The following is a 26092-nucleotide window of genomic DNA, read 5'->3' on the forward strand; positions in this document are numbered from 1 at the left end:
TAAACCCAAACATATCCTCAAAAAATAATAGAGCGGATGGCCTTATAATGTGGTGGGATGGGGGTATGATACTTATCTCAAGCATGTGAAACTGGCTCCATTTGCCTCAATTACCAGGTTTTGATGGATGATACAGGAGTAGTCCAAGTGCACTTAGCCAGACTGGAGCTGGAGCTTAGCCTATTCCTGCGGGGGGCTTCCTAGGAGTATCCTTTGGAGGTTTGGGAATAGTGAGGTAACCCTGGAGAGAAAGTGGAAGTGATGCAGCTGTGAAAGAGAGAGGAGAATCGCAGGAGCGGAAGTGGACGTCTCGGAGATAAGCCTGCTTCTCCTTGCTGGGTTAATGGATACATCCCAAGGGCTTGCTTAGGAATGGACTCAGGCATTACTGCCTGTGACTTGGTGTCATCTGTCTTGTGTCCCCTGAGAAAAAAAAAAAAAGAAAAATAGCATTATAATCACCCATTTTTCCTCCACATTCTCTTTGCTTTTAAATGTCTCCACTTTGTGTGTGACAATACATCTTTGTGTCAAACGGAACCGATATCTGTTGTTATTTTAGCAATAGATTCTGTTATACAGCACCTTTCAAGTAATATATTTGCAGTTATTTTTGAAAAGCCAAAGTAATCAGTAGAGATCCACTGACAAATTGACTGGCGATTGGAGCTGGAGTTTTTATGTGCTCAATTATTGGTTGCCAAATGGGCAAATATTGATTGATTGTGGTTAGCTGAAGACTAAAAATGACATGCTTTTTTTTCAGTCAGTGAATGGATCATATCTACTTGCTAACATACCGCTCTTCTGTACGGACGTTGTTCCAAAGCGCTGAATGTGATAAATGCTTTTTTTCAGTATCGCTGTGGTGTTTAAAATAAAGTCAGAAAAGGCAGAAAGACAGAAGGGAGATTCTAGAAAGAAAACTGCCTTTCTGCATAAATTAGTAAAGAATTAAGCAAACAAAAATGAGATGAAAGCATAACTGTAAATAATTACCTTTTATAAGTAGTCAGTTCCATGTCATGCCACATGCTGGGGTAGCTTAAGATGCATTTTCTTCATAAAATATAATCTATAATATAAAGTAATCTGAAAAGAAAAGCTGCAAATGGAGAGTAAAGCATACAAATCTGACTCTAATCTTATTTGAGTATTTAATCTAATTGTGTTTTGCTTAAGCCTATTAGTAAAATGTTTATTTATTAATCACTGAAGGGATAAGGCGGTTTGTAAACTGAACTTTTTTCTGAAGTTCAGTTTACAAATGTTTTGTCATTTGTAACCTGAAAGGAAATGTACATCCTCAATAAATTATTCTTTTTTTGTTTTGCATCAGAAAAGATAACCTGAGGAAAATGAATACAAAGCTGTTTTCAAGTGATGATTTTATTTACTATGGAAATGATGCTATCCAAACTAACATGGCCCTATGTGAAAAGTAATTGGCCCATAAACCTAATAACTGGTTCTGTCATTCTTGGCGGCAATAGCTGCCATTTAGCATTTGAAATAACTGGTAATCAGCCTTGTACTCACTGGAGGTATTTTTGTAGCATTAGTTCAGCTCCATTTGAAGTTATTTATTATTATTATTATTATTATTTAACATAACCAGGCTATTTGAGCTCATGCCACAGTATCTAAATTAAATTTATGTACAGACTTTGACTAGGCCATTTCAAGTTCTTACATTTTTAGCCACTCAAAAGTGAACTTTAAAGAGTGATTTGGATTATTGCCTTACTGAATAAATAAAGTGCCATTGTGCTTAATATCACAAACTTAATGCACTGTACAATTTCTTACAGGATTTTCTGGTATAGAGCAAAATTCATTGTTCTATCAATTCTGGCAAGTCATCCAGATTATCACACTAAAAGAACATTGTCTGACTTTAGACATCCCCTTTATTTTTTTTTAAACTTTAAACCAGATGTAACGAGATGTGCACCTTCCATATGTAACTACTTTTCTTACTTGTGGAAATCGGCATATGTATTTAATGAGGTTATATCTGTCTGATTTTGAAATTTGTTTGACCTGAAACATTTTTGTGAAAAAATAAAATAAAATAAATAAACGCATTTAAGGGTTGCTTTTTTTTTTTGGCATTATACCAAAATGTAGAATCAATACTGAGAACCGTGTTAAAGCACAGGCTTTAGCACGGTTCTCGGTTTTTATATTTAGTTCAAAAGTTCATAATGCTTTGTTTTCGAATCCTGTTTACATGGCCTTTTAAAGCTGAATGGCTCTAGGTTTTTCGGGGGCAATGCGCAGAATGCTGTCAGTCCTAACTAGTGCAGTTGGGAATTTTTGGTGTTGATCTTTGCTCCCACTAACCTCTCACTTTTATCCTAGCTTGACCTTTGCTTCTCAGACATGTCTATGACATGACCCTCCCCCCTGCAATTCCGTGCATAGCTTTAGACTGAGTTAATGCCATGAACTTGACAAAGCCAGCTGAGTGTTTCTTTTATTTTTTATTATCATTATCACTATCTAGCATGCCATCTCAACGTCTTGCCTTCTCATTGAACACTGATTGGATCTCAGAAAAATCTGTTTCCTGGCTGGTTCACAGATGTTAGTTCCAATTAAAAATGCCATGTTATGTTTTGTGCTGTTGCGCTAACAACAGGATTCCAACAACAGGAAGGTGGCTTTCCTTTGGGCAACTCTTGTGGTATGTCTTGGTCTTGCCTTTCTGTTCCCTCAGAGAAGGAATGTCTCGGGTGGAGTTGCGATTGCATGCATTGTGGGAAATACGAACCACCGAGGGTCATTTCCTCTTGTCTCACTTTCTCCCCTGGCCTCACATCTGTACTGTACTTCCATGCCACAGAAAGTCTATCACCTTGTTACTGAAATCCACATGGATGCTGTCATATGCTAGGGCTGAAATCCAGAAAGGGAGGGCAGGAGGGATGAGCAATCAAAAGAGGGAGAGGGTGGGGGAGAGCTGGAGAGGACAGTGTCAACAGCTTCGCTTTGCTTTGAGCTCAGTCAGCTGAAATCCACGGCTCGACTCAGAAGCTCGGAATGCAAGTGGATGAAACACAAGAACCCCTTTAAAACTAAGTCCAGACATGGAATCTGAAATAAATGGTCTGAATCCAGAAGATGCAGGAGTGCTTTGAATCTCTTTTGTAAACGTACTTTGCGGAGTGGTTCTTTTTCTTGAGTCGTAGTAAAGGGAAGAAAAGAAAATTCATCCCTTAGTGCACCGTCTGTGAACTGAGTAAGTAGGACTTTTTTGATTTTGATGCCTATAACTTTTCCTGGCTGTAGAGGAAAGCTTTGTTCTCTCTTGCATAAAAGATGTTTAATGCGGTTTGTCCGTGCATTTTGTCCTTTTGCTCAGTCCCACCAGGGAAAACCGAACTGCTGCTGACTATAAAATAAACAGTTAGATGGTCTGCAGAACTGCAGCAGCAGGGCAACAAAGGGCTTCTGTTCCTCCATGATAAACAGTCTATGTTTTACGTTGTAAATTGTGGGCACGCTTTAGGTCAAAAACGACAATGAAGGCATGGATGGGAAGTGTGTGTGGTTTTAATGTTTGAGCTCTGTATTCAGCAATGTTGACAGCACTTCCTGTCGGACCCCCAAATCTACTGGTGCAGACTGGTGATACACTGGGGTTTATTTTTAGATATACTTCCTAGAGGTTTTGCTCCAGGGAAAGTAATTTTCTCTGAATTTTTGCAAATGTTCAGTAATCTGCTTGTTTTATTTTGTTTTTGTTTTTCTTTCAGGGCTAATCTTATAAGGAGTTGGAACAGATTGATGCTAAAATTGTCTTTTGCGTTCAAAAGGCCTATCTCAGGCATCCATCTGTAGCTCATTGCACATCAATCACATGGTCGAAGCCTTTGGTGCTGGTTGTCAGCTCAGCATTCAGCCTGGCAGCCACACATTCCATATATCCTGAAAGGACTGAACATATTTGCATCACAGTCTGTGCAAGGCATGTCAGCATGGGATTTGCACACTGTACATTAAAACCTTTTCATAAATAGAACACTTTTATCTCATGTTGGTGCTGACACACAGACCTAAAACTAAACAATTAAAACAGAAGACACAATTCATAATTCATCACGTACTACTGATCTGTCAGGATTAGCGTGAACAAACGGTAACCTCCCGCAGCCAACTGGCAACTCGATGATGAAGACAACAGGATGATGTTTGGTAAAGCTGCTTTAATATGATCTTAAGCATAATTTTTATGTTGTGTTTGCAGCAAATCAGTTAGAATAAATGACCAGGAATAGTTTGCAACTTCTTAAGAAAGGTAGCATGCATCTCTCCCTCTCTAGAAGGTCACCCACTTCAGTGCAAATTACACTATTGTATTTGTGCCAGTGACACAGTTTCTGCAGCTTGTGATGTGTAAGCATATCTCCTCCGTACAGTGCCTCAATTCAGCACAGCATTACTGCAGGCTATTTAGGAAAAAGCACGTTCTGCTCACTTCAGGGATAAGTCCCTTTTTGCCTGGCTATATGTATCCCAAAGGAGCATTCCAGACATTAACCAGAGGCCTCCAGTCCTCAATGCTGCAGCTGTTGACCTCTTACCCAGGGAATATTGGTTGCTATTTGGACCGTGGTGCAAAGAATTCAAAGTCAAACAAAGGCAAGGTAGTGAATCCACAGGGAACTGCTGTGAGAACATGGGAAAAAGCATGTGCAAAAACAAACTTGCAAATATATATATTTTTTTATTTATTATTATTTTCTAGTTCAAAAGTATTTTTTCATAAGTTAGAAGCATCTATGTAATTTGAATGAGTTCAAATGCAATTCTTTCAAAATGAAAGGACCCTTGGGTACTGAAAGGACATGGAGTCTCTGGGAAGTTCGGCATCCTTTCTCTCCTGAGAGTCATGGTAACCGGCTCCGAGGCTGTATCCCTGCCAGGTTTTTCCCCCCGCAAATAATAACATATCTTTAGTCGGGCCTCGTGACTGTGGCACGTTCCTCCAAGATGAAATAAGATGGCAATTTAACACGGCAGGATTGTGCTTTGGGGTTTGAGGGATACGGATGCCAAGTATTGGATTTCATTCCGACCCCTGTTAATATGTGGGAATGTTGGGGAACCTTTGGAATGTGGTGTGGTCCACTTCCCTCTCAGCCCCAATATTAATAGCAAGTGCTCCAGTCAGTGTGATGGACAGAGATCCACCCGATGCCCTGTGGAGAACTGGGTCAGCAGTGTAACCTTCATCCAGGACCAAGTTTAACATTGTTGTTGCCAGAGTCACATTCTGTATTTGGATGACATAATCCTTCTTTTGTAGGTCACGTTTAAGAAGCTACTAAAGATCTTTAAAGATGTTTCTTAAGGAAAAGCAAAAACTACCTTTTCAGAAAACGAACTATCAGCTTCCTTCAAAGATCTTGTGTCTCGTCTGGTTCTTGGCTTGAATCCAGGCATCCGGTATGTTTACAATATTCGCCTGAGTGTGGCAGGGCAGCTGTTGTTTCAAACTTCAAGATTTTGTTTTGGTTAAAGCATTAAAATCAGCAGAAGCACTGTATCAACTTTCCTGGTTGCTGTTTCATGTGGTCTGTCCCAGTAATGAATGTTCCCTCCAACAGGAAATGACATTCTTTTTTTTTTTTTGATGAATCAAACTTAATGAAATAGCTTTTAATGACACCCCTGGAGGATTGAAGAAAATCTCCTCCACTCTTTTTCCAGAGGTTTTAGTTGAAGCATTTCCGTTTAATGGGTGAACTGGGTTTACCGTGCCTCGCAGTCTTGTGTTTTTGGTGACGTTGCAGCCGATAAGACCTGTGAGGATACTCAAGTGACAGTTGTAGAAGACTTTATAATCGAAGAACACATTACATAATTTTAAAATAGATCCATTTAGAAGTTGGGGTCATCTACATTTGCATGTTGTTAGATCGATGAAGAAAAAAGGTTAATGTAATAATTTGGTGACAACAATGTTCAGGCACATTTAATTTGATTTTGGAATACATTTATATTATCTTGCTGTGTATCTTGCAATGTAAGGAGATGTTACATTCAGTTAACGACTCATGCATATGGTAGTGTCATCTGTCTGTAGCTTTCAGCAACTAAACATGAGGCTGTGTGAGATTTTTCCCAAGTAGTGTTGTTGATTTTATTCATAACAGAGAAGTTATTCAGTTATTCCCCCTGCTGATAAAACTGTGTAATATACTACCTTTATGAAATAGTTCTGTACATTTACTTAAACAAAAATGAAACACACACCCATTATTAGTTTTCAAGTTCTTGAAATAAATATATTTTGTTCCTCCACTTTTTATAGAGTTACGCAAAAATAAACTATTTATGTACTCCAGGTATGTGCTTGGATTGCACTGGTGATATGTTGCCCATTGATTTCCAATGGTACTTTTAATGTGTCTGACTGCCCAAAAATATTTTCTAACAGCTGAATGTATTTTAGTTGTATGTGAGTGAAAAGTGCTGTAGCCTTCTTTTAGAAAGCTGACCACCACAGCTCAGCAACAAGTGGGGGGGGAGTGGCGGGGAGAAGAAGCCTTTTGCGCTACTCAAAGCTACATACAGGTGTAGAAAACTTGAGTCACTCTCTTTTTCTGAATCCCATTCCTTTTCTATTTATCTAAAACTTGTATCAGTAGGAATGTCCTGATCTGATCTGTGGTACAGTTGGTGTCAATATCAAAAACCAGATTTTTCTGTTGTAAAGGAGTGCAGTAATATGGCTGTAGTTTGGAGCTGCTTTTAAAATTCTATATAGAAATGGCGTTTTGTAATGTCTGCAGTTGCACTTCTACTTTTTGACAGTATCGGAGCTTTGTTTAATCCGACTGACTCTGCAATACACTTATTATGAAGGTTGAATGCTTGTTCAAATTCATTCAGCTCACATAAAGGCTCTGTTGAAGCAACACACTGGAACTGGATCTTTTTCTTTCCTGGACTCCTTTCTGGGGTGCCGTGGACTACCACAAACATTAATTGTAACATCTTGGGTTACATAGTTTACAATTTTAAAATTGTGCACTACAGAAAAGAAAGGATTGCCACGTTATCTGTCTGGATTCTCATTTGTCAGATTCTTCCATTGCTCTCTTTAAATGAGAACTGTAAAATGTGTGACAATTCTTATATGAAATTACCCTTTCATTGGCTGCTTGTTAATGGAACAACATGCATCAAAAATCTAGTAAAACAACATTTGCCTTTGAGCAAGTATGGAAATGGTTAGGTTATGCTAACAATTGCAGCTATTAAAATAATTAATTATAATGTGATCTGATACAAATGAGAGTACTTTAAATGTGTTTTCATACTTAAGCTGCCTGCTTTACATTCTAGTATTAAGACTTTGACTTAGCTCTAAACCCCTTTCACATTGTTCTCCAGCTATTGTTTAGCCTTGGTAGACGACTTGGTAGATGAAGAAAAGCTGGAGCATGAGAAACTCTGTCCCTTAGGGTCATGTTGTTTCAGAAGGAGCATTCCACCAGGAGATTTCCTGATGCATGTGTTTTGCCTCCAACCCAGACAGCCTTGCCCCTGACTATGCACTGGTGGCACCGTCTAAAGGTGTCTTTCCCAGTTCAAAAGTTGAACAGATTCTCAGCTTTCTTTGCCTCGCAAAATTCTCTGACTGTCTGAAGTTCAGAAAATAAATGATAGAAGGAAAATGCAAGCAGTGAATGAAACAAAGTTTTCAGGCATAATTAAAGAGGAGAGTGAAAAGAATAGAAGGGTCTGATCTTTTTCTAATTCTTGGAAGATGCATAGGCATAAGAGCAGAGAGCATGCACATCAACTACCTCCAAAATCCTTGGAGAGCACCTGTGTGTTAGACTAAATATGCTGTCAGGCTGTTTCTTATCCTAACATTTATGCCGGTGTATAGAACGCATGGACTATGTAGCTCTAAACCAGAGGAAAAGCAGGTGGTTATGTGGAATATTAAGTCTAATCACGTCTTTTCTCCATGCATGTTGCTTTGGATGTGGTCTTCTAAAGAATACATATGTATTGAGATAAAGGGTGTGAGATAAACAGTCCTTTTGTAAAAGATGGGGTGTGCAACTTTTGATATCAATTCATTACTTTTTTAATAATTAAGAATAAACCACCTAAGACTAAAATATCAATACTGAGTGCTCCCGACAAGTCCAAGATCAGGTTTGCTGAAGGAATCAAAAGTTCTGTTTTTTGCATTCAGTTTAAAACATCTAGCATGCTGAGGGGAGTGAGTCCTTGTCAATGCAGACAGCATAGCTCAGTGTGACATGTGATGTCATTATTTGGTGATATTTAATTTGCAATTGCTTTGATTTTGCTCTGACAGCCTTTGCTAGTCTGTGATAAATTTTTGTATGCTACTTCTTCAAATGTGTAATAAATCATACGAGACCATTTTTATATTTGGTTTGGAAAGCAGAATTTCAGTAGTGTAATGCTGGTATATGGTTGTTTGCTTTGTAGGAAGCAGAAATTTAATTAAAAACTGCAGTGCCATTGCTTACCGTGCCGGGCTTCTGCAGAACGACTAAGATCCAATCATCTGGCCTATTGTCTAAGTCCACATGACAAAACTGTGTAGAGATTCATGAAAGTGCTGGCTGTCCAACATGAAAATCCCAGGCAGAATGCGTGCTTTCAAAGTGAGCGCAGGAATGCAGCGCTTACAAATGCACCGTGAAATAATGGCAGTTCTTCCACTGCTGTCAGCTCGGGTCATTCGTTAGTGCAGGCTGAAGCTCATTGCTAACTATTGAGACTCTTCACTAGAAGCAGTGGTTGAACTCATAACACAGGAATGCACTTTAGATTTTGAGGATTTAGTGCTGCTTGTCTCTAGCATTTAAATTGTTTAGACTGTCGGTGTATCTTGTCATTAGTAATGCCAGTTGCTTCAGATCAATCACATGTTGCAGTTTCTCTCGATTAATCTGCCCACCCAAGCTGCTGAAGTAATTGAGGAAGTTGCACATGAACTAGATGACTTTAGCTTTTGTTGTGAGAAAGAGCAGACAGCATATTTGTACGTTTCCATGTGTGCATCTGTGTTGTGGTGGAGTGATTTAGTGCTTACACATATGTTGCTCTAATGTAACTGATTAACGCTGGGCTATAACGGGCTAAGACGTATGTTGTGTGCATGAACTACACAATTCAGAAGTTGGCCTGTGGGTGGGCCACAGATTTTGTGGGTTCCACGAGGGATTGTGCTTCCAGTGTACAAGCTGGTATGTCTTGCAGCGTTTCTTTTTTCGGGGGGTAATTGAGTGATTGTTCCATCATTCTTTGAATAGACAGACAGTCGGATGGGAGAGCAGGAGGGTTTTTTTTGGAGGGGGCAAGTCTGGGGCAGCGACAGTCAGAAAGTGGCATGGCTCCACTGAGCTCAAAGGCACGGCTGAATAGCTGCTTTATGTTCAATTAATGAGTGACTAGTTCACTTTCATGTCAAAGGACACATGCAGCTTTCACACAGCAGTGTCACATTATGACAACGCACAGATAATTCCTAACCCCTTCCTGTCCCTTTAAACCTTTTTGTATTTTGTTATGATACCACCGCAAACTTTCATGCGAATAAGTAGTGTCTTCAGTATATTTGAAGTGGATGAAATAAAATTAATTAAGCTTCTAAAAAAGTGACAGAGACATTACAAGCTGTTGGGACTGTATTCCACTAATTTGGCCTATATGGAAAAATGACAAGAACAAAGCAGTTGTTGAACAAACGCCTGCTTAGATCAAAGCATACCCATGTGTTATATTGGCCCAGTTAAAGACCAGTCCTAATTTCTACTCCAACATTAAAGGTCAGTTTTCAGCTAATGTATGCTCATGTATGCTTCAAATCTAAGGTCTCTTTTTACTCTAGGTGGTTTAGACTGGAATTCAAGTTTAATACAGTCAGGTTTCACTTTTGATTTTTATCTCTTCAAATTTTTCCATCAACCATAATCCATTTTCCTACAGTTAAACTTTCCTGTTCTAGCACTACTATTTAATTTATAAAGAAAATGGCTGAAACTGCCATGTTATCACATATTTGTATGCAATAAAATCTCTATCCCCATGTTGCCAGATAACACATGAAATCTGTTAATCTGCTTTACATTTTGAATGTTTGTGCCAGCGTGGCACTGCTCCCCCATCCCCAGTATCAGCTGCTTACGTAAACCAGACTACTCTTCCTCCTCCTCCTCTTCCTCCTTCCATGGCCTACACCATGCAGGAACGATTCTCATTTGTGGAACCGAACCCAGAAAACGATTGTGTGGGGGAAAAAAAAAAAAAGTGTGAACCACAACCTCAACTGTGATCTTTTATTCAGTGCCCCTTAAAAATGCAGTCATTCTGTCTTGTTGGTTTTGATATTTCTCTGTGTTACCAGTTTTATTGTTGCTGCTTGTTCTTCCTCCCATTCTTTCTACTTTCCTCCGACTTAGAATATGGTCGGAAAACCTCTTAGACTCCATGGCTGTTGGTTTGAGATTGTTTCAAGAAGGGTGTGGATATATGAGAATGAAAGTTTCAAAGTTTCTGTCATTTAACAAACTATTCTAACTGAATTATGTGCTTTCTTTAATGAAATCCAAATGCATGCGCAAATTGTTGTTGTAAATTTTTTAGATAGATTGAAAAGGTTAATGTGTTTTTTTTTTCTCCTGCAAACATTGTACCTATGTCTGTGTAAGATGGCAATGAGAGAATTAAAGTTGACACAAATGCTTTTCGTACACGCCTTTTTCTATACAATGAACGTTGAAGCAGGAGCTGCAGCCCATTCTTTGCCGCACCTTCCTCCTTCTCTTCCACTGACCTACTTCCCGACGACTGGGAGGAGAAGATGAAGTAGAGATCTGAATACAAAGTGGCAGCAGCATCTCCCTTTACGGCCATCATTTGCGTCCGTCTTCTTGCTTAGCTGCTCCTCAAACCCTCTTGAATCAAAACAGGTGCGACAACACTGGCTTTGCTTCAGGGCTTTCCACAATTTTTTACTAAAACATCTAACGTGTGTGTACATGCGTATATTTGGGCTCTAAGTTGACATGCTTATATTAAGATGTTTTGATATAGTGTACTGTGTTTGCATTGTGCTTGCCGTCACTATATGTGGAATTGATTTTTACGTGAAGAATTGCATGGAGATAAAATTCTCCCACTTGGCTGCTGTGTTCTCATCAGTGTGTGTTTTATTGTAAAGTCAGGTTAAATGCATAGGATCTCAGAAAGGTACTGAAGGGAAATAGGAAAAACAAGTGTGTGTCAAATTAAAATTAATATTTCATTAATTCAAAACCTAGCTGAAACTTGGTGTAGTTAAGGTTAGGAAAGTTTTCCTCTTTGCTGTGCAAGGCTTTGTTACAGCTGTTTGGGTGGAAGATTGTACATGTATAAATATCGTACAAATGATTGCAGACGCAAAACTAAACATACTTGGAGTTTTTGTTATGATTTTAGGAATTGACTAAAGGTTTATGGAAAACTCAAACAAGAGTATGGAGTCCAGTATGAGCCAATATTGTAGTGTCAAACCTTAAATTGTTGGTGCCCTGTTTGTTATTGTGTTTTTAAATATTCACTTATTTATTGCGCAAGGTGACCAATTTTGCAGTCCATGTAAAAAAAAAACTCTGTAAACAGGTGCACGGCCATTGTAGGAGTAGTAATAAATGAAGATGATTCAATCTAATTAGCAATTCAATAATAGGTCTCTTCAGGACCAACATTTGACATGTCTATTTTATAGGATGGACAAAAAGGGACCTCTATTTGCGTTATTGGAAGTTAATTTAACAAGAGATTTGCATGTCAATGGTAAATAATGGATCCCATAGCACAACCTTGAGGCACTCCTTTTTAAATAGTAGCTGTAGGGAAGATGGAAGTTAATAGAGGCGGTGGAACGACTAAAATCAGGTGATGTCTGAATTGATCACTTTGTGAAAACACTTGGTTGTGTGATTCATTTAACTTTTGGTTTTATCTGTGCCTTAAACAAACCTCAAATTGTGATGGACTTGGTGTCCTTAAAAGCAAAAGTGCACTAATTATTTTTGATTTTTAGAGTGGATATGTTAAATGAAAGTAAGCAAACTATGCCCATAAATAGGACCTATCAGCATATCAGTCCCACAAAATAACAGTAAGTGTATTTGTACAAAACCACTTCCAGAATAAAACACAGTAGCCCAGAGCTGAGGATTCGGTAACAGACAGGAAACAGAAGGAGGAGGATTAAAGATGGAATAAGTGAATGGTAAGCAGTGGCAAGGAAAAATGACAGATGTTACCATCAGTGGGAGGGTTGTTGCAGGGAACTGTCACTCTGATTTAGCCTGAAACAGAGGAATAATGGAAGACGATAGAGAGGGGGGAAATGAGAAGCCCAGAGATGGTCAGATGGCAGTGGACACGGTCAATCTGGAGTGACATTGCATGCAGATGAAGGTTACATAAACAGCCGGTTCTTAAATTTCTAACTGTATATAATTCTGACTCTATATAATGTATGCTGTGTGTGTGTTTGGAGTCCCGGGCCCGCTTCCTCTGAGCTGGAATCAGGCCAATTGGACTGGTGCTGAGTGAGGACTGCCTGCACGTGGATTCTGGTGGGAGAGAGAAGATAAAAACAGACACTAAGAGACAGAGGACAGGAGGGTTAGGCTGTGTGTTACGCTGAAGGGATTTAATAATCTCCACTGACTGTTTACAGCAAGAAAACATTGTTTGCCACTATAAAAACTTACTGCTGCTAAGTCAAAGTTATCAAACTTAACAGTTTATTTTTTTTATTATTTTACCAAAATGTGTATCTGTGCGTAATATGTAATGCATAATTTAACTGCTATTCCTGTTAGGGGTTGAAGTAGGGGTACACATTGCCTTTCTGACATAATTTTAGTTAATTACCATAATTAATGCTATACAATTAGTTGTTTGGATACTTACATTGTGAGCTTTTATTTTCAGATTTTTATTTATTTATCTTCTAGCAACTACCGCTTCAGGAGCAGTGATGATATTACAGCTAAGAGTTTGCACAGGGCTTTTTCATTGAAGTAGTTGTTATGCCGGTTTATAGATTGCAGGATTTCAAAGAGCAACTCGACCGTCTTAAATCAACAGCTACCTTTGCGATCTCAGGTGCTTGTGAAAACTGGCAATAGGCTACAAGGTTAAATTTACCACATATTAAACTGCGTTAATATATTGGAGAAGAAATTGTAAAACAAAAAAAAAAGAAGACAAAAAGACATCCAGAAAAAAGCCTTGATGTTTTGAGTTGTCAGAATTAAATGAATAACTTAAATAAACCTCCAACGCGTGGAGCTGCATAATATATGAAATCACAATCAGCATCGTGAGATTGTTGTTTGCAATCATAGAAATGAAAAGGACCGCTCTGAAGGAAGATTTGGTTGGCTGCTGCTACTGTAGATGTAAAGTGACATCCATCTCATGCCAAATATAATTTTTCCAGCTGGAGGGAATCTCACTGACCTTGTTGCCCACACAATATTAACTTTAATGACCCACATGCTAACGCTCACAGGGAGAGGTGGGGGCATTGTGATGACGGGAAAGAGGAGGGCAGAGCGAGGCTGTTATGGATGCACACCACAAATGGAAATAAAAAAAAGCACTTTGGAAAACGGGAATAAAAACAGTGAAACATAAGAATTCATTAAAATGTTACTGAATAAAAATAATGCAAGTTAATCATTTACATTGATACTAAACATTATAAACAATACTTGTAAGCATGAAAAAATGAAATAATGAAAATGTAAAATATTCAAACCCCAGCTACACCCGTTGTACATTTGGCTGCTCTGCTTTAAGAATCTTTTTAGGAGTGATGTAATTATTATTTTGATGCTTTTGTACCTCTTCCCAAACTGCATTCGTTTTCCTAATTAAATAAATTACATGTTTCTTTTGGTGCTGTTTTAGAAAAATTGTAAAATATAATAGAAAAAACTATGAAGAGACTGGAGTCTCTGATAACTACTGATATCTTAAAACCTTTGGCTTGTGGTGTAAATGTAAGACTGGCATCACATTCACAGAAGCTATTGTTCTGAAACAAACCAGTCCACGGTTTTATTCCTGATTTGGGGAATTTGATGTACATCTTCCACACTTCTCAGTCTGACAATTTCCTGTTTAGTGTCTGTCAATAAAGGCCACTAGTTCTACAAAAGATGTTTGGTTTTTTTCTGTCTTAAACTATCATCTGATTTTTTTTATTTTTACTTTTATAATTGATCAAAATATAATAGTATATGTTATATCAGAAATGTATGGATTTTATGTGTAATTTTCAAGAATTAAAACTGGTCACTTTTATGAGCGTAAGAATAAAGTTACCATGGTTGCTTCCAAGTTTTCTATAGACCGCATATGTTTATAAGTGAATTAAACGTTTTATTTATGGTAGAAGCATTTTTACCGTCAGCTCGGTCTTTGAGCGGGTCCATAACAATGATGAGCATGTCACGGAAACGGCAACAAGATGAAAGCTGAATGTGGGTTCACAGCTCCAGATTGGAGACTGAAAGAGTTGGTCAAAACGAGCAGTAAAAAGGAAAAATGGAAATGTGGTGGGGTTTTATCTTCCTTTTTCTCTTTCTTCTCATGTTCCTGTTGAGGGCCTAGAACGTTCATAAAGAATTTACCATGCTGCTAATTTTAGACAGCTCAGTAAAAAGCCCTACACTGAGCAAGAGATGGTAGAGATTCATGCTCAGTCAGGATACAGCATATTGGGCTCGCTTTTTGTGGATACTGAAGTTATAAAATTTGACTGCCTCATTAAACATGGGTGCACGGTTTCAGGACGTACTTGGTTCCTTAAAGGTTACGTAAAAATATTAAGAGAGAGCCCGTAACATTTATAGACATTTTATATTTTAAATGTGGTGCAAGCTTTAAGATTCCATTAACATTCTGTTGCTTCAAAATTGATTTCTCGGTCAAGTACTCATACTGGATTTGCACGCTTGAGATATTTGCATAACATAAGTGTGGTCCATTCATTCACAAATGTGGTAAACTGATGCATAAAGAAGAGCTGAGGTAACTTCTCAGCAGAGATTGGTCACGATATTTTTGCTTTCTATACTGAAAAGACTAGAATGTATTAAGCAGGAACCACCAATGCTCTATTCAAAGCACTGTGGCACATCTTTGCTCATGCAGTAGAGTCATGTGTCCGCTGCAGATCCAACATTGTACCTCTTAAACAAGAGATTTCTTTGCTGTGGTAAAGTTGCAACCACTGACAAAATGATAATGTTGTGCCGATTCCTGCATTTCAAAGTGCCTTTTTTGGTTAGCCAGCAACAAAATCCCCACCCTGGCTTGTAAAAGCCACTTCTTGCTTGGATTTTTTTTTTTTCCCTTGACGCAGTTTCTGCAGGTGGCTTAGTGATGTTTGTTTGGATGTGGTGTAGGTTGCTCGCGTGTTTTTTCCAAACAATATCAGGCTGCTGGAAATGGGGATCGCCTCTCAGTCTCTGAAATACAAAATAAATAAATAAATAAAGATTCCCGAGAGAAAAAAAAACACAGACCAAACAGCTTAAATCTTCATTAACCAAGAATGTATTCAGTAAATACAGATGACATTGGCCATCTGGGATTGTCAGTATCTCTAATCCTCTCCGTTTTTCTTCGTTCTTTTCCAGATCATGCCCCCCAGATAGCAGTCTCGTCATCCTTTCCACTCCCCCCTCCCTTGTCCCTTGGCCCCGTCCTTTACCTTCCTGGTTCAGCACCACCACTGCCAGCTTCGCCACCGTAGCCACTATGCCTCCCAGGAAGAGGACACGGGCGGGCCTGGGCTTCCTGTGCTGCTTTGGAAGCAGTGAGCCACCGGAGATCAACCTTAAGGACACCGTGCCGCTACAGCTGCTGGAGTTCAGCTCCCCCATGCCACCTGCAGAGGAGCTGCATGCCCGCTTTTCTGAACTGGTGGTGAGTAAAAATGAAAACGTTTGTCTCTGATGGAAAAAAAAGTTCTGGTGTTTGACACCACATATGCCATTTTCTTTTATTTTGCTCTAATTCTTTTTGCACAGTTCATGTACAGATTTATACAAAATTCTTAGTTTGGATTTTTTTCTGAATTCATTTTACTAGGTTGAATATTCATTTGCATCACATCGACAACTTTACTCATAACAGCAACTAAACATACATTCATTGCACACAGAACTTTGTGGTCATCAATTTCTCATGAAATTAGATCACACAGGACCAATGAAATGATTTTTTAACACAGAAAGATTATTCTGACAAGGAACAAGACTATATTTGTTGATTGAGTATTGTATTCACGTATCTTAGTTGAAAGGAGAAAATGAAAGGAGCATCTTCACGAGACTTTTTAACAGAAGGAAGCGTGAACTGCTCTAAAATTTCCTGGTAGAGGATGGCTGTGTTGACTTTGGACTTGATGAAACACTGTGGACCAAGTTTCTTTAATAGCCTCATTCTGCCGCAGATGAACAGGCTCCCCAAATCACCACCGACTGTAGAAATGTCTCTCTGCTTGAGAAGCAACTTGGAAACGGTGCTTCTTCAGACTCTGTGACCTTATTTTCTGAATGAAATGCAAAATTAATTTTCATCTGAAAACACTTTTATTTCATATACATTTACTACTGAACAACAGTCCACTAGTTTTTCACATTGACCCAGATAAAATGATTTTAATGGAGTCTCTGGTTAAGGAGATGATTAATGCAAGGAATGTGAAAATTGGAGCCCATGTAGTGTGGTGGCTCTTGAAGGTCAGACATTTAATCTCAAGTTTTGTTTCTTTTTTTTAATCCTGGTAAAACAAAAGTTAAATAAAAGAAATTAAGTTAAGGAGTTAATTCAGTTGCGTGTGCAACTTTTTTTTTCCTCTCAACTTTCCATTAATATACTTAAAATTTTGCTCTACATTGTCAGTGATGTTTGGCTGGGCAACTGTTAAGTCTGCAGCTTTACCCATAATTTTGTTATTCATAATATTGAAATTACATAACTGTTGCAAACTACAGCCCACTTGTAGCGGTCGTGTGTAATCTTTCAGCATTCAGACAACCCAATCATCATAATTAACAGAAACAAACACCCGGAATACATAACTGTGTGTTATGACTTCATGTCATTATGAATTTAAAGTTTTGAATTGAATCATCGAAACAAATTAACCTGCGTTGAAGCATAATGCGTGACATGCCTTTCACTAAAAGTAGAACAAGACTCTTCTTACTGTTTTCCTTCTTGGCTTGCAGCCCGATAGTTTGCGTGTTGCTCATTATCCTGAACAAATAGGATTAGAGGCAAGAATTAAAATGCTTGAGTCTTGCGGAAGTTGTCTTGATGGTTGGCTGAGGCCATGACCCAACCCCCATCATCAAACTCAGACGAACACAGTGCACGTCTCGTGCACAGATCACGCTTACTGGCAGAAGCTTGGCGTTTGCACCAGTGCCAGATGGGGATCGTTGTGCCGACATGTGCCCAGGCAGTGGAGAGAGATCAGGGCACAGCTGTCAGAATGGAGAGCTCTGAAGTGAGTTTCAGCTGCCATGGAAGAACAGGGCTGTGCTGTGTTTGTCCGTTTGCTCACTTCCTGTGTCATGCTCTCGCTGTCAGTCTTGTCTGATTTCATCGTAGCACCCTTCTCGCTTCCCTTTGGCCTCGGATTTCCTGCTTTATGCTATCCCTCCCAACATTATGTCTAATGGTGTGCCTGCAGGGCAGCCTGTGGCATGTCTAACTTCTCAGAGAAAACTAAAAGTCTGTCTGCAGGATGTGTCCCTTCGCTGTGGATTTAAATTCAGGAAATATTGAAAAAAGTGGATTTTTTCTTTTTAGCTAACTGACAAGACGGACAACAGGTTTGCATTGTAGGCCTTCTGGTATGCACTTGGAACGTGTAAACCATTAAACAACAGTAGCTCAAGATATTTATTGTCAAGATTGAACAAAATGTAGTAATGAGGTTGCAATAATTATACCATCATTTGTGTCTGTTGATTTTTTTTTTTTTCTTCTTTTACATAAAGTGAAAGACCGTCTGGCCTCTCTGAACATGTAAAACAACAGTTCACATGTGTGATACAAGTCAAGGCTTTGCAGAGATACTTTTGCATCAATTCTGCTTTGACTTTAATAAAAAGAATATAATAAAACAATCAGAGACTGTTTTGAGTTTTTCCTGCCTGCTCGTCATATGGGAGCATTTAGCCAAATCACAGCAGCAATCCTCGTGGTTAAGAGGACTGAACGATCCGCGGCTTCTTCTGGGGTAAAATTAAGATGAAAGCAAAACAGATGCCTAAGTGAGGCGGAAGAAAGCCAAAATTATTTGCCACCGATTTATAAAACTCCTGGATTTTTCTTTCCCAACCAAGAAAACACTGAAAACATCTGCTTTTATTGGAGGAAAGAAAAAAAAACGAAACAGCTTTCCATACATGCAGGCTACGATCCTCTCTTGCTATAAAGTTTGAAAAGATAAAAGGAATTTCCTGTAGGTCGATCGCCCAGTGCCTGTCAACTTAATTCATGTCTTCTTTTTCCATGACCTATGCATGAACATATTTTCTGAAACCAAGGGCACCTGGCCTCTCGATGTCTGTTTCACCGATGAGGCAGCAGACAACGTGACACAGTTTTGACAAGTCATCCAAACACTGGTTCAACCAGACCTCCTGGAGACAGCCATCCTGGGTTCCCTGTTTGTAACTTAAGCAGAGAGCTCGAGCGGATGTCGGGAAGAGAAGGGCAGGAAGGACAGAGAAATAATACATAACATAGTGAGTTTCCATGGAAACGGGAGACGGGGGATTATTGTTTTGAAAGTGTTTCCTGACTAGGGGAACAAGACTCGGTGGACTTTTTGAAATGGGATTGACAGATCTGGGCCAAGTGAAAAAAGTAAACCACCTACACGTCTCATATGCATAATGGGGTCTCTTTTTACTGTGTCAGTAGGTGACACGCTGCACAGTCAGCAACCACTGTATTTGTGGAGTGGGGCTGGGGAGGAAATAGGGGGGATTTATGAAAGAAAATTTAAATCTGCAACTTTTTATCCCTTTTTTGTTTAATCTTAAACCAAAGGTAAATGCCTTTTACTTATTGGGGAATAGAAACCATGTTTAACTGTGTAGCATTCACCACATTTACGTTATTCTGTCCAGTATAGAGTCCAGTTAGTTTCTTCGCCACAGGGGAATAAAGTCAAGCACCTTGGCATGCATGCTGCTTCTGCAAACATTTGCACCGGAATGGCTTGTTCTAAAAATTCAAGCCATAAAGCAAAATCCATAAGGGCATGCATAAATGACTTTTGTGTAGAGATGACAAAACTCCACACAAATCTGTCTGCTAGGATGAGTTATAGGGGAGACTGATCCAGGCCACCTTGTAGCTGTTCTCACAAACTTGTGAAAGCAGGAGAGTTGAAGCTAGCTCCAAAGAGTTGCACCAGATTATTACATTTAATTAAAGTTCATGTGTGTAAAGGGAAGTGATTCAAAACCTTTGGTTTTTGTGATGCCATGAATTCCATCGTATTGTCAAGTGGCATCTTTTTTTTTTTTCCTTTGATTGCTTTTTTTATGTGAGGTTATCTACAGAGGGATGACTCTGTCCTGCAAAGATCTCAAACCATTAAGCAACCGTGTCTCTTTTGTGTTTTGCAAAATGCACCTGTATGACCTGTGGGCGTGAAGCAAAAATTGACATGACATATAGTCCTCGGCCTGTAGATCAAGAAACTACTGTAACAAGACAAGCATGTGTGGTTTTCCATTCTTGGTTCTCTTGTGTAAACACTGAAGTCTGTTCTGTCAGATGCACAGCTCAGCCTGGAGAAAGTGTTAATAGTAAACCTGCCACTGAGTTTGTCATAAACCCAAATAAAAGCCCAGTGCGAATCTGGAAACAATCGCTGCTGATCGTCACAGTGTAAGCATCACTTCAGTTTAACTATACATTTTGCATCTGGCAGCAGCTGCATGTGTTGTAGGTCTGCTCTTTGGATCACAGTGCACTTTTAAGCTCCCCCCCCCCTACCCCCTCCGCCCCAAGAACTTCTAGGCTTGCATGCATAGTTGATATATTGGCCATGTGTGAAGTCTGGCGGCACACCAAAAAACATCAACAGCTTTATTTTTGTTTGTCAGGACCATTCCCTCCTAATACCTTTTATCATCAAATGAGCAATTGCTCTCGTGGTTTGATCATTTAAAGTGGGTTTGCCTGAGTAGGTCCGGTCCTTTGGTTCATTTCTCATTGGTGGCAGCTCAGTAAACCAAAATGAACCTTTTGTTTCTACAAAGAGAAGCCAAGTGTGAGGTTGTTCAGGGACAACTACGCTGGCATTTACGCGTCCAAGCTGATAACAATGAGTGTTTACTGTGGGGAAAAGTGGCATATGGGAGCAATCTGCGGAGACGTTTATAAAGATGTAAAGGATAAATTTCCCATTTCTATGATTTTTTTTATGATGCTCATATATTATGTCCCACATTTTCAAAATATAGGAATGAACAAACATGCGTTGTGTCCACCTGTGATGATTTGTTGCGAGGATGTAGCGCACAGCGTATCTGCCAAATTGAATCGACTCTACTAGGCCAACATCTGGATTGTACAATACTCACAGACACGAGATTAATGTTCGCTCTGCTTTGCTCTCTGCCCTCTTTTTCTCTCCGTCTGTTTTCGTCTTCCCTTTGCTCTCTGTCATAATTTAGGACAACTTTAATCCAACTGTTCTGTAGCGGTCCAGCTGTGGTCCAGATGCGTAACCATTTACTGTATCGTTGAGCGGTGACCTTCGGCAGTGTCCACTCTTCTGTGTTTTCTCATAAGAAAAATGGAAAATGTAGTCCTGACGGCAGTGATGGTAGAATTACCATTTCTAATCTGAAATGCCAGGAAAACCTTTGAAACGTTTTGAAACATAAATCTGTTCCCAGTGTTCCATGCTGTGTGACTTTCGAGCCGGACACAAATCGAATCCGTTGCATAACGGCAGGGAATGGAAATGTTCTCCTCCCCCTGGGCAATGGGAGTGAGTTTCCTTCCCCGTACACACCCAGGGATGCACCCATCGTTCCTTTCCGTTTCCCTCCCTTCCTTCTCTTGCGATTCTAATTTTTTTTAACGTTCTCTTCCTAAACTGCTGCAAAGCCAGTCCTCACTGTCCTGAGTCAGCCCCGTCATGAATGTGGCCAAAGCTTGTTTACGCGAGAGCTGTCTGCTAGAAGTTGCTACTGTCTGAAGCATCGGAGCGGCTATGACTCGTATAAATGCTTCAGAACAAAATGTGACTGAGCCTTTATTAACGGAGTCAAAAAACCAGTGGTAGTATGGTGATTTTGAATTTCTCTATTCACTTAAAGTCAATCTTTGAGCTTTTTTGATTGTCGTTGTGATCTCTTTAAAAAAAAATAAAAAATCAAGGTGATATTATACAAAGTCTAGTAAATGAAACGTGAGCAAACTCACTGTATCTTGTTTGGGTCAATAATGACCACTCCGACTTCCTGTAGTCTCCCTGGAGGTCTAATATGACTTCCTGCCTGCTTTCTCCTGACTCGCTCATGCAGGATAACCTGTACAGCTCATGAGTCTGTTCTCCCGGCTTATGTTGCTGGACCTAACAGGAGGTAAAGATATTTGGGTCCACCCTGGAAATGCCACTTCATAGACATGAATGCATGAGAGAAGATGTCACATTTCCCATGTATGTAAAGCCACAAGTATTTCCAGTCCACAAAGACACTCCCACTGCAAAGGCTCACACCAACTCTCGCTCCGATTCTTCATTCCTCAGGATCTGTGTCTAGATATCAGCTTCCATCTTAAGCCTACATGCAACTTCCAATGTTTTACATGCAAACCAATCTTTTATCAAATGTGTTTACATGTTTTTTCTGTCGCCTTTCTGTCCTATCCAAGTGTGTTGTTGTACCCAAGTGTGTTCTCCTGTGAATTTGCTGTTTAATTAAGATAGATTTTCTTCATTTTTTAAAAAATGTTTTTCCACTAACTATGACTTTTTACCCAATGGTTCATTTCACGTCATTCTGCTTCTCTTCAAACAAAACCTTGCACACCCCTAGCAAAGACGTGTAAATAAACATGTTGAAATTGTTTTTGACAAATGTAGAAATTGCAACGTCTGTTTTAATTTGGAGAAGAAAATCCTCAAAAATCTAAGAGATGGATCGTTGGACGATCTAATATGAGGTCATAAAGAGAGGTCTTTTTTTTATACTTTCTGTTCTTCAACTCACCCCACATGGGTGTAATTTAGGATTTAGGTCTACAGACTGAGATGGTGATGGAAAAAGTGATGGATTTGGCCATATATTGTCTATTATTGTTCTACTGAAAGCCCCAATGATGACAGACTTTAATTTAGTAATAAAATCTGCCAGATTTTCAGCTTTTTTTTATATTTGGAGTTTTAATATAAACGTCCCTAACCATGGTTCTTAGGCCTCACCAGTCACTATTTAAGACTGTTTACAGAATGGGTCTTTATTTCTATTTTGGAGCAATGCTACAGCTTTCTTTTGCCTTTGTAAGTGTACCAAAGACTAAATTTGACTAATGCTGTTTAGATTTTGAAACTTGCCGCATTGCAACTCTGTCATATCTTTTGAATTAAATTGGCTAAACCGAGAAGCCCACAAAAATTTAGAAGCCGGAAATTAAGTGACAGAAGAGATTTATCTGCAGCAAACATGACGATCAGATCTCACCTTGATAACCTTTAAGAATAGTGTAACATTATTCAGCTGGCAGCTCTGCATGAAATATGAAAGGATTTGGAGGTATGTACTTTCCCCCTTCTCAAGCAGCAGGTGTAACAATATTATCTTTGCTTTATGTGATTTCCCAACTGAAACGTGCTGGCGTAGGAAGGAGGCACGTTGAGGGAGGTATGCCGCTACAAAGAGAAAAGTCTTGGGTTTTGTTTTGGAAGAGTGAAGGAATTACCTGTTTTCTGGGGTGCTGCTTGGGTCACGAGGCGCTCCACGTGATGTAGATGTGATATTGAAAACTGTTTGAAAGGTGGGAGGCAAGATGGAAGTGGAGGAAAACCGAGCAATGTTACATAACTGGAAAAAGAGAAGTACTCCAGCTGCAATGACGAGAACATTATCCCCAAGTCATCATCCATAACTTAATGTTTTCTTATTTTTCTGTTGTGAATGCTGACTTGGAATGTTTCAATCTGACGATAAGTAAATTACAAATTTTGTGTATCTTAATAGTACCTTGCCACACTTTTTTTTTTTCCATTGCTGTCATTTTTTTTTTTTCTTGATACCTTCTATATACCTATATAAGTAATTCTAGATTTCCTTGTCGTATGCAGTTTGTCTAAGACATTTAATGCAGTACACTGCAAATTATTAATGGGGCGGATGTCAAAAAGTGCTCTCATTCCTGGTAGAATGCAAAACAAATCCAATATTGATAAGTCATTTCATCAATGAAATTAGACATAATGAGACATTTATCCTGCCTGTTTCAGCTGAAAAATAAATAAATTTAGTAGAGGTAAGTAGTGGACTGCAGAACTATGCACACACTTAACATAATACTTATTTGAAGCTCTTTTTGCTTTAGTTTCACCATTTAGCCTTCTGGAGTTCCCACCTACCTTTAGTTATAGTGACGTTCAGCTATCCTACTTGGATTTTCCTTTGCATCAGAGGGCTCTTTTTGTACAATGGTATTTTTTCACAGATCATGGCATCACCAGAATAAAATTGGAGCTCGGTGTCTAGCCAGAGTTCTGAAATAAATGTCGTGGAAAAAATGAGGGCTTTGCCTCATTTCCCACTGCGAAGTACCTGGAGAGAGGGAGGAGAGGGGAGAGTTGAAATGTAATTGACATGGCCTACTGTTATTTGAAAAGCAGGCAATCACCAATTTATTTAAAACAGAACAAAGACGTCCTTGAATGAAATTTGATGCTTTTTACCATCTAAATCTACATTAAAACCAAATTTGGGGTGTAGTTTTTCTGTCTGAGCTTCTTTTTAATGGAAAGATTTAAATGCAAAGCAGAAGCCTGTATTTATGGGTTATTAAAAGTATTCAAGGAAATTATAATTACATTTAAAATATAGGTAACATTTAATGAATAATAACAATGACAGATGTGCGACGGATTTGAAAAAGTGGCAGCACTGTTGTTTTCAACATCTTAACAGCTTTTAATCTAAAAGTTTGGAAATTACAGCACTGTATATGCAGATGATCCCTTGTTTTAAATTCCATTGAAATGTTTCATATTCTCTGGGATGTCTTTGACACAGAAGGTTGTAAGGTTCTTGCTGTTTAAGTTTCTCAGTATTCATCTTTCACATTGGTCCCACCATGTAAAAACCTCAGAAAGGAGAGGCCTTAGTAGTAGCAGGAAGGAGAACACAAGCTGCATAGGGATAAGATGCTGGCTTAACCACCATCTGGTCCACATCCAGGGGTCTCATTCTCACAGATTCTCACCGGCTCAAAGAATTTAGCTCTTCCAAAGAGCAGCAAATCTGACAGCGGGGCTTTGACCCTGCGACCAGGCAACGGGCCAGAGAAGAGCCGAGTATGGGGAGAGAGGCCTGTGCTCACCAACGAAATCTGTTGACACTAAAGGACACTGAGACAGCGATTTAATATTCAGCTGCCACATAATGGCAAGGTTTGCCCTTGATCTTACATTGTTTTAAGCTTGGTGGGAGTCTCTGAAGTCCTGCTGTTAAAATGAAAAATACTCTAGGATTCTACAGCTTCTTTGTGGTTTCTGTCTGTTTTATATCCCATTTTAAATTCACACCCCTCAGATATTTTCCCTCTCCACCAAAAGCCACAGCAATGCTTCTGCTGGTTATCCCATTGAAAGAAACGGGCCAGGGATGATGTCATTCTTCATAGTGTCAAATTCTTGGAATTTGGGCACCCTCAGCCTTCCCTGCCCAGCGGAGTTGTTGAAAACAAACTCCGGGTGGAATAAAGGGGGCCCCCACCTCTGTCACCAGTGGCCATCTTCATCCTGGGCTTCCTTGGAGGCCCGCTGCCCGTGCCTGATGTCATGGTAGCAAAACCATTATGAGGAGATTAGCTCGAGTTGAGCGCAAATCCTCATTGGCAAAGCTTTTTCTCCTCTCTTGCTTTTTTCTTGTCCCATCAGTTTCCACATCCACAGGTTACTGTTCTTTAATACATCGCTCTGTTCGCCTGTTATTTGACTCCTCTCTTGTCTGATTTGTTCATCTTTGTTTTCCAAACTTTGTTTTTCCTCTCTGGCATGCAGGGACTCATTTCCAAGGTTCATATGCATTTCAAAAGGTGCAGGGGGCTCCTTGTACCAACACGAAGAATTGAGCCAAGCGGCAGCGTGAATTTTAAAACGCTCTTCTGTAGTGAGCGGAGCCAGTTCTCAGCTGGACCATTAAAGCTCACTGTGTAAACCAAATGAGTCTGGGTCATTTCACCCTTGCCAGTTTCTGTCGCCATTTCATATATAAATACACTGGCAATACTGGGCTTCATTTTTTCATGCCATCCCTGTAAACCTTACCATCTGAATTGATGCCCTTTTCTGGTGTTGGTATGGAAGTTATAGTTTCCTATTTTAAATGAAAGGAGTGGCATCCGATGAAGTCTGCTGCTGTTGCCCATCTACTCTAGCAACATCTTTTGCATGATTCTGCATCCTTTAGTTTGTTAACGGTGATTATCTGAGCTACTGTTGGCTTTCTATCTTCTCAAACCAGTCTGCTCATGATCCACCAACATTAACACGGCAAGACACTGGATTTTATTAGGATTTTTCTCGCCATTCTTTGTAAGCTCAATAGATTGTGTATAAGAATCCCAGCATATCAACAAAACCATGGCATGTTCAAAGTTATTTATTTCCAGTCGGGTCACTTTTAACTTTCGGAAGTTCTCTTCACCACATCTACGTATATGCCTAAATTGGTCGAGTTGCAGCTGTGTGATTGGCTAATTGACAGTTAGCATTAACAAGCAA

General features: G+C 39.4%; 1 protein-coding gene across 3 annotated transcripts in view; it reads left to right on the forward strand.

The window, feature by feature from the left end:
- Nucleotides 1-26092, forward strand: part of daam2 (dishevelled associated activator of morphogenesis 2) — a 102829-nt gene that overhangs the window by 21128 nt on the left and 55609 nt on the right. The window contains exons 1-2 of one of the 3 annotated variants that reach the window (XM_008399652.2): nt 3001-3244; nt 15717-16005. In XM_008399652.2, coding sequence (XP_008397874.1) covers nt 15838-16005 — 168 coding nt within the window. In that variant the 5' untranslated portion in view covers nt 3001-3244; nt 15717-15837. Of the gene's footprint in view, nt 1-3000; nt 3245-15716; nt 16006-26092 lie in introns of those variants that run through there. The other 2 variants (XM_008399651.2, XM_017302527.1) reach the window with 2 other exon arrangements.

This window comes from Poecilia reticulata, linkage group LG22, assembly GCF_000633615.1.
Source record: "Poecilia reticulata strain Guanapo linkage group LG22, Guppy_female_1.0+MT, whole genome shotgun sequence".
NCBI lineage: Eukaryota > Metazoa > Chordata > Actinopteri > Cyprinodontiformes > Poeciliidae > Poecilia > Poecilia reticulata.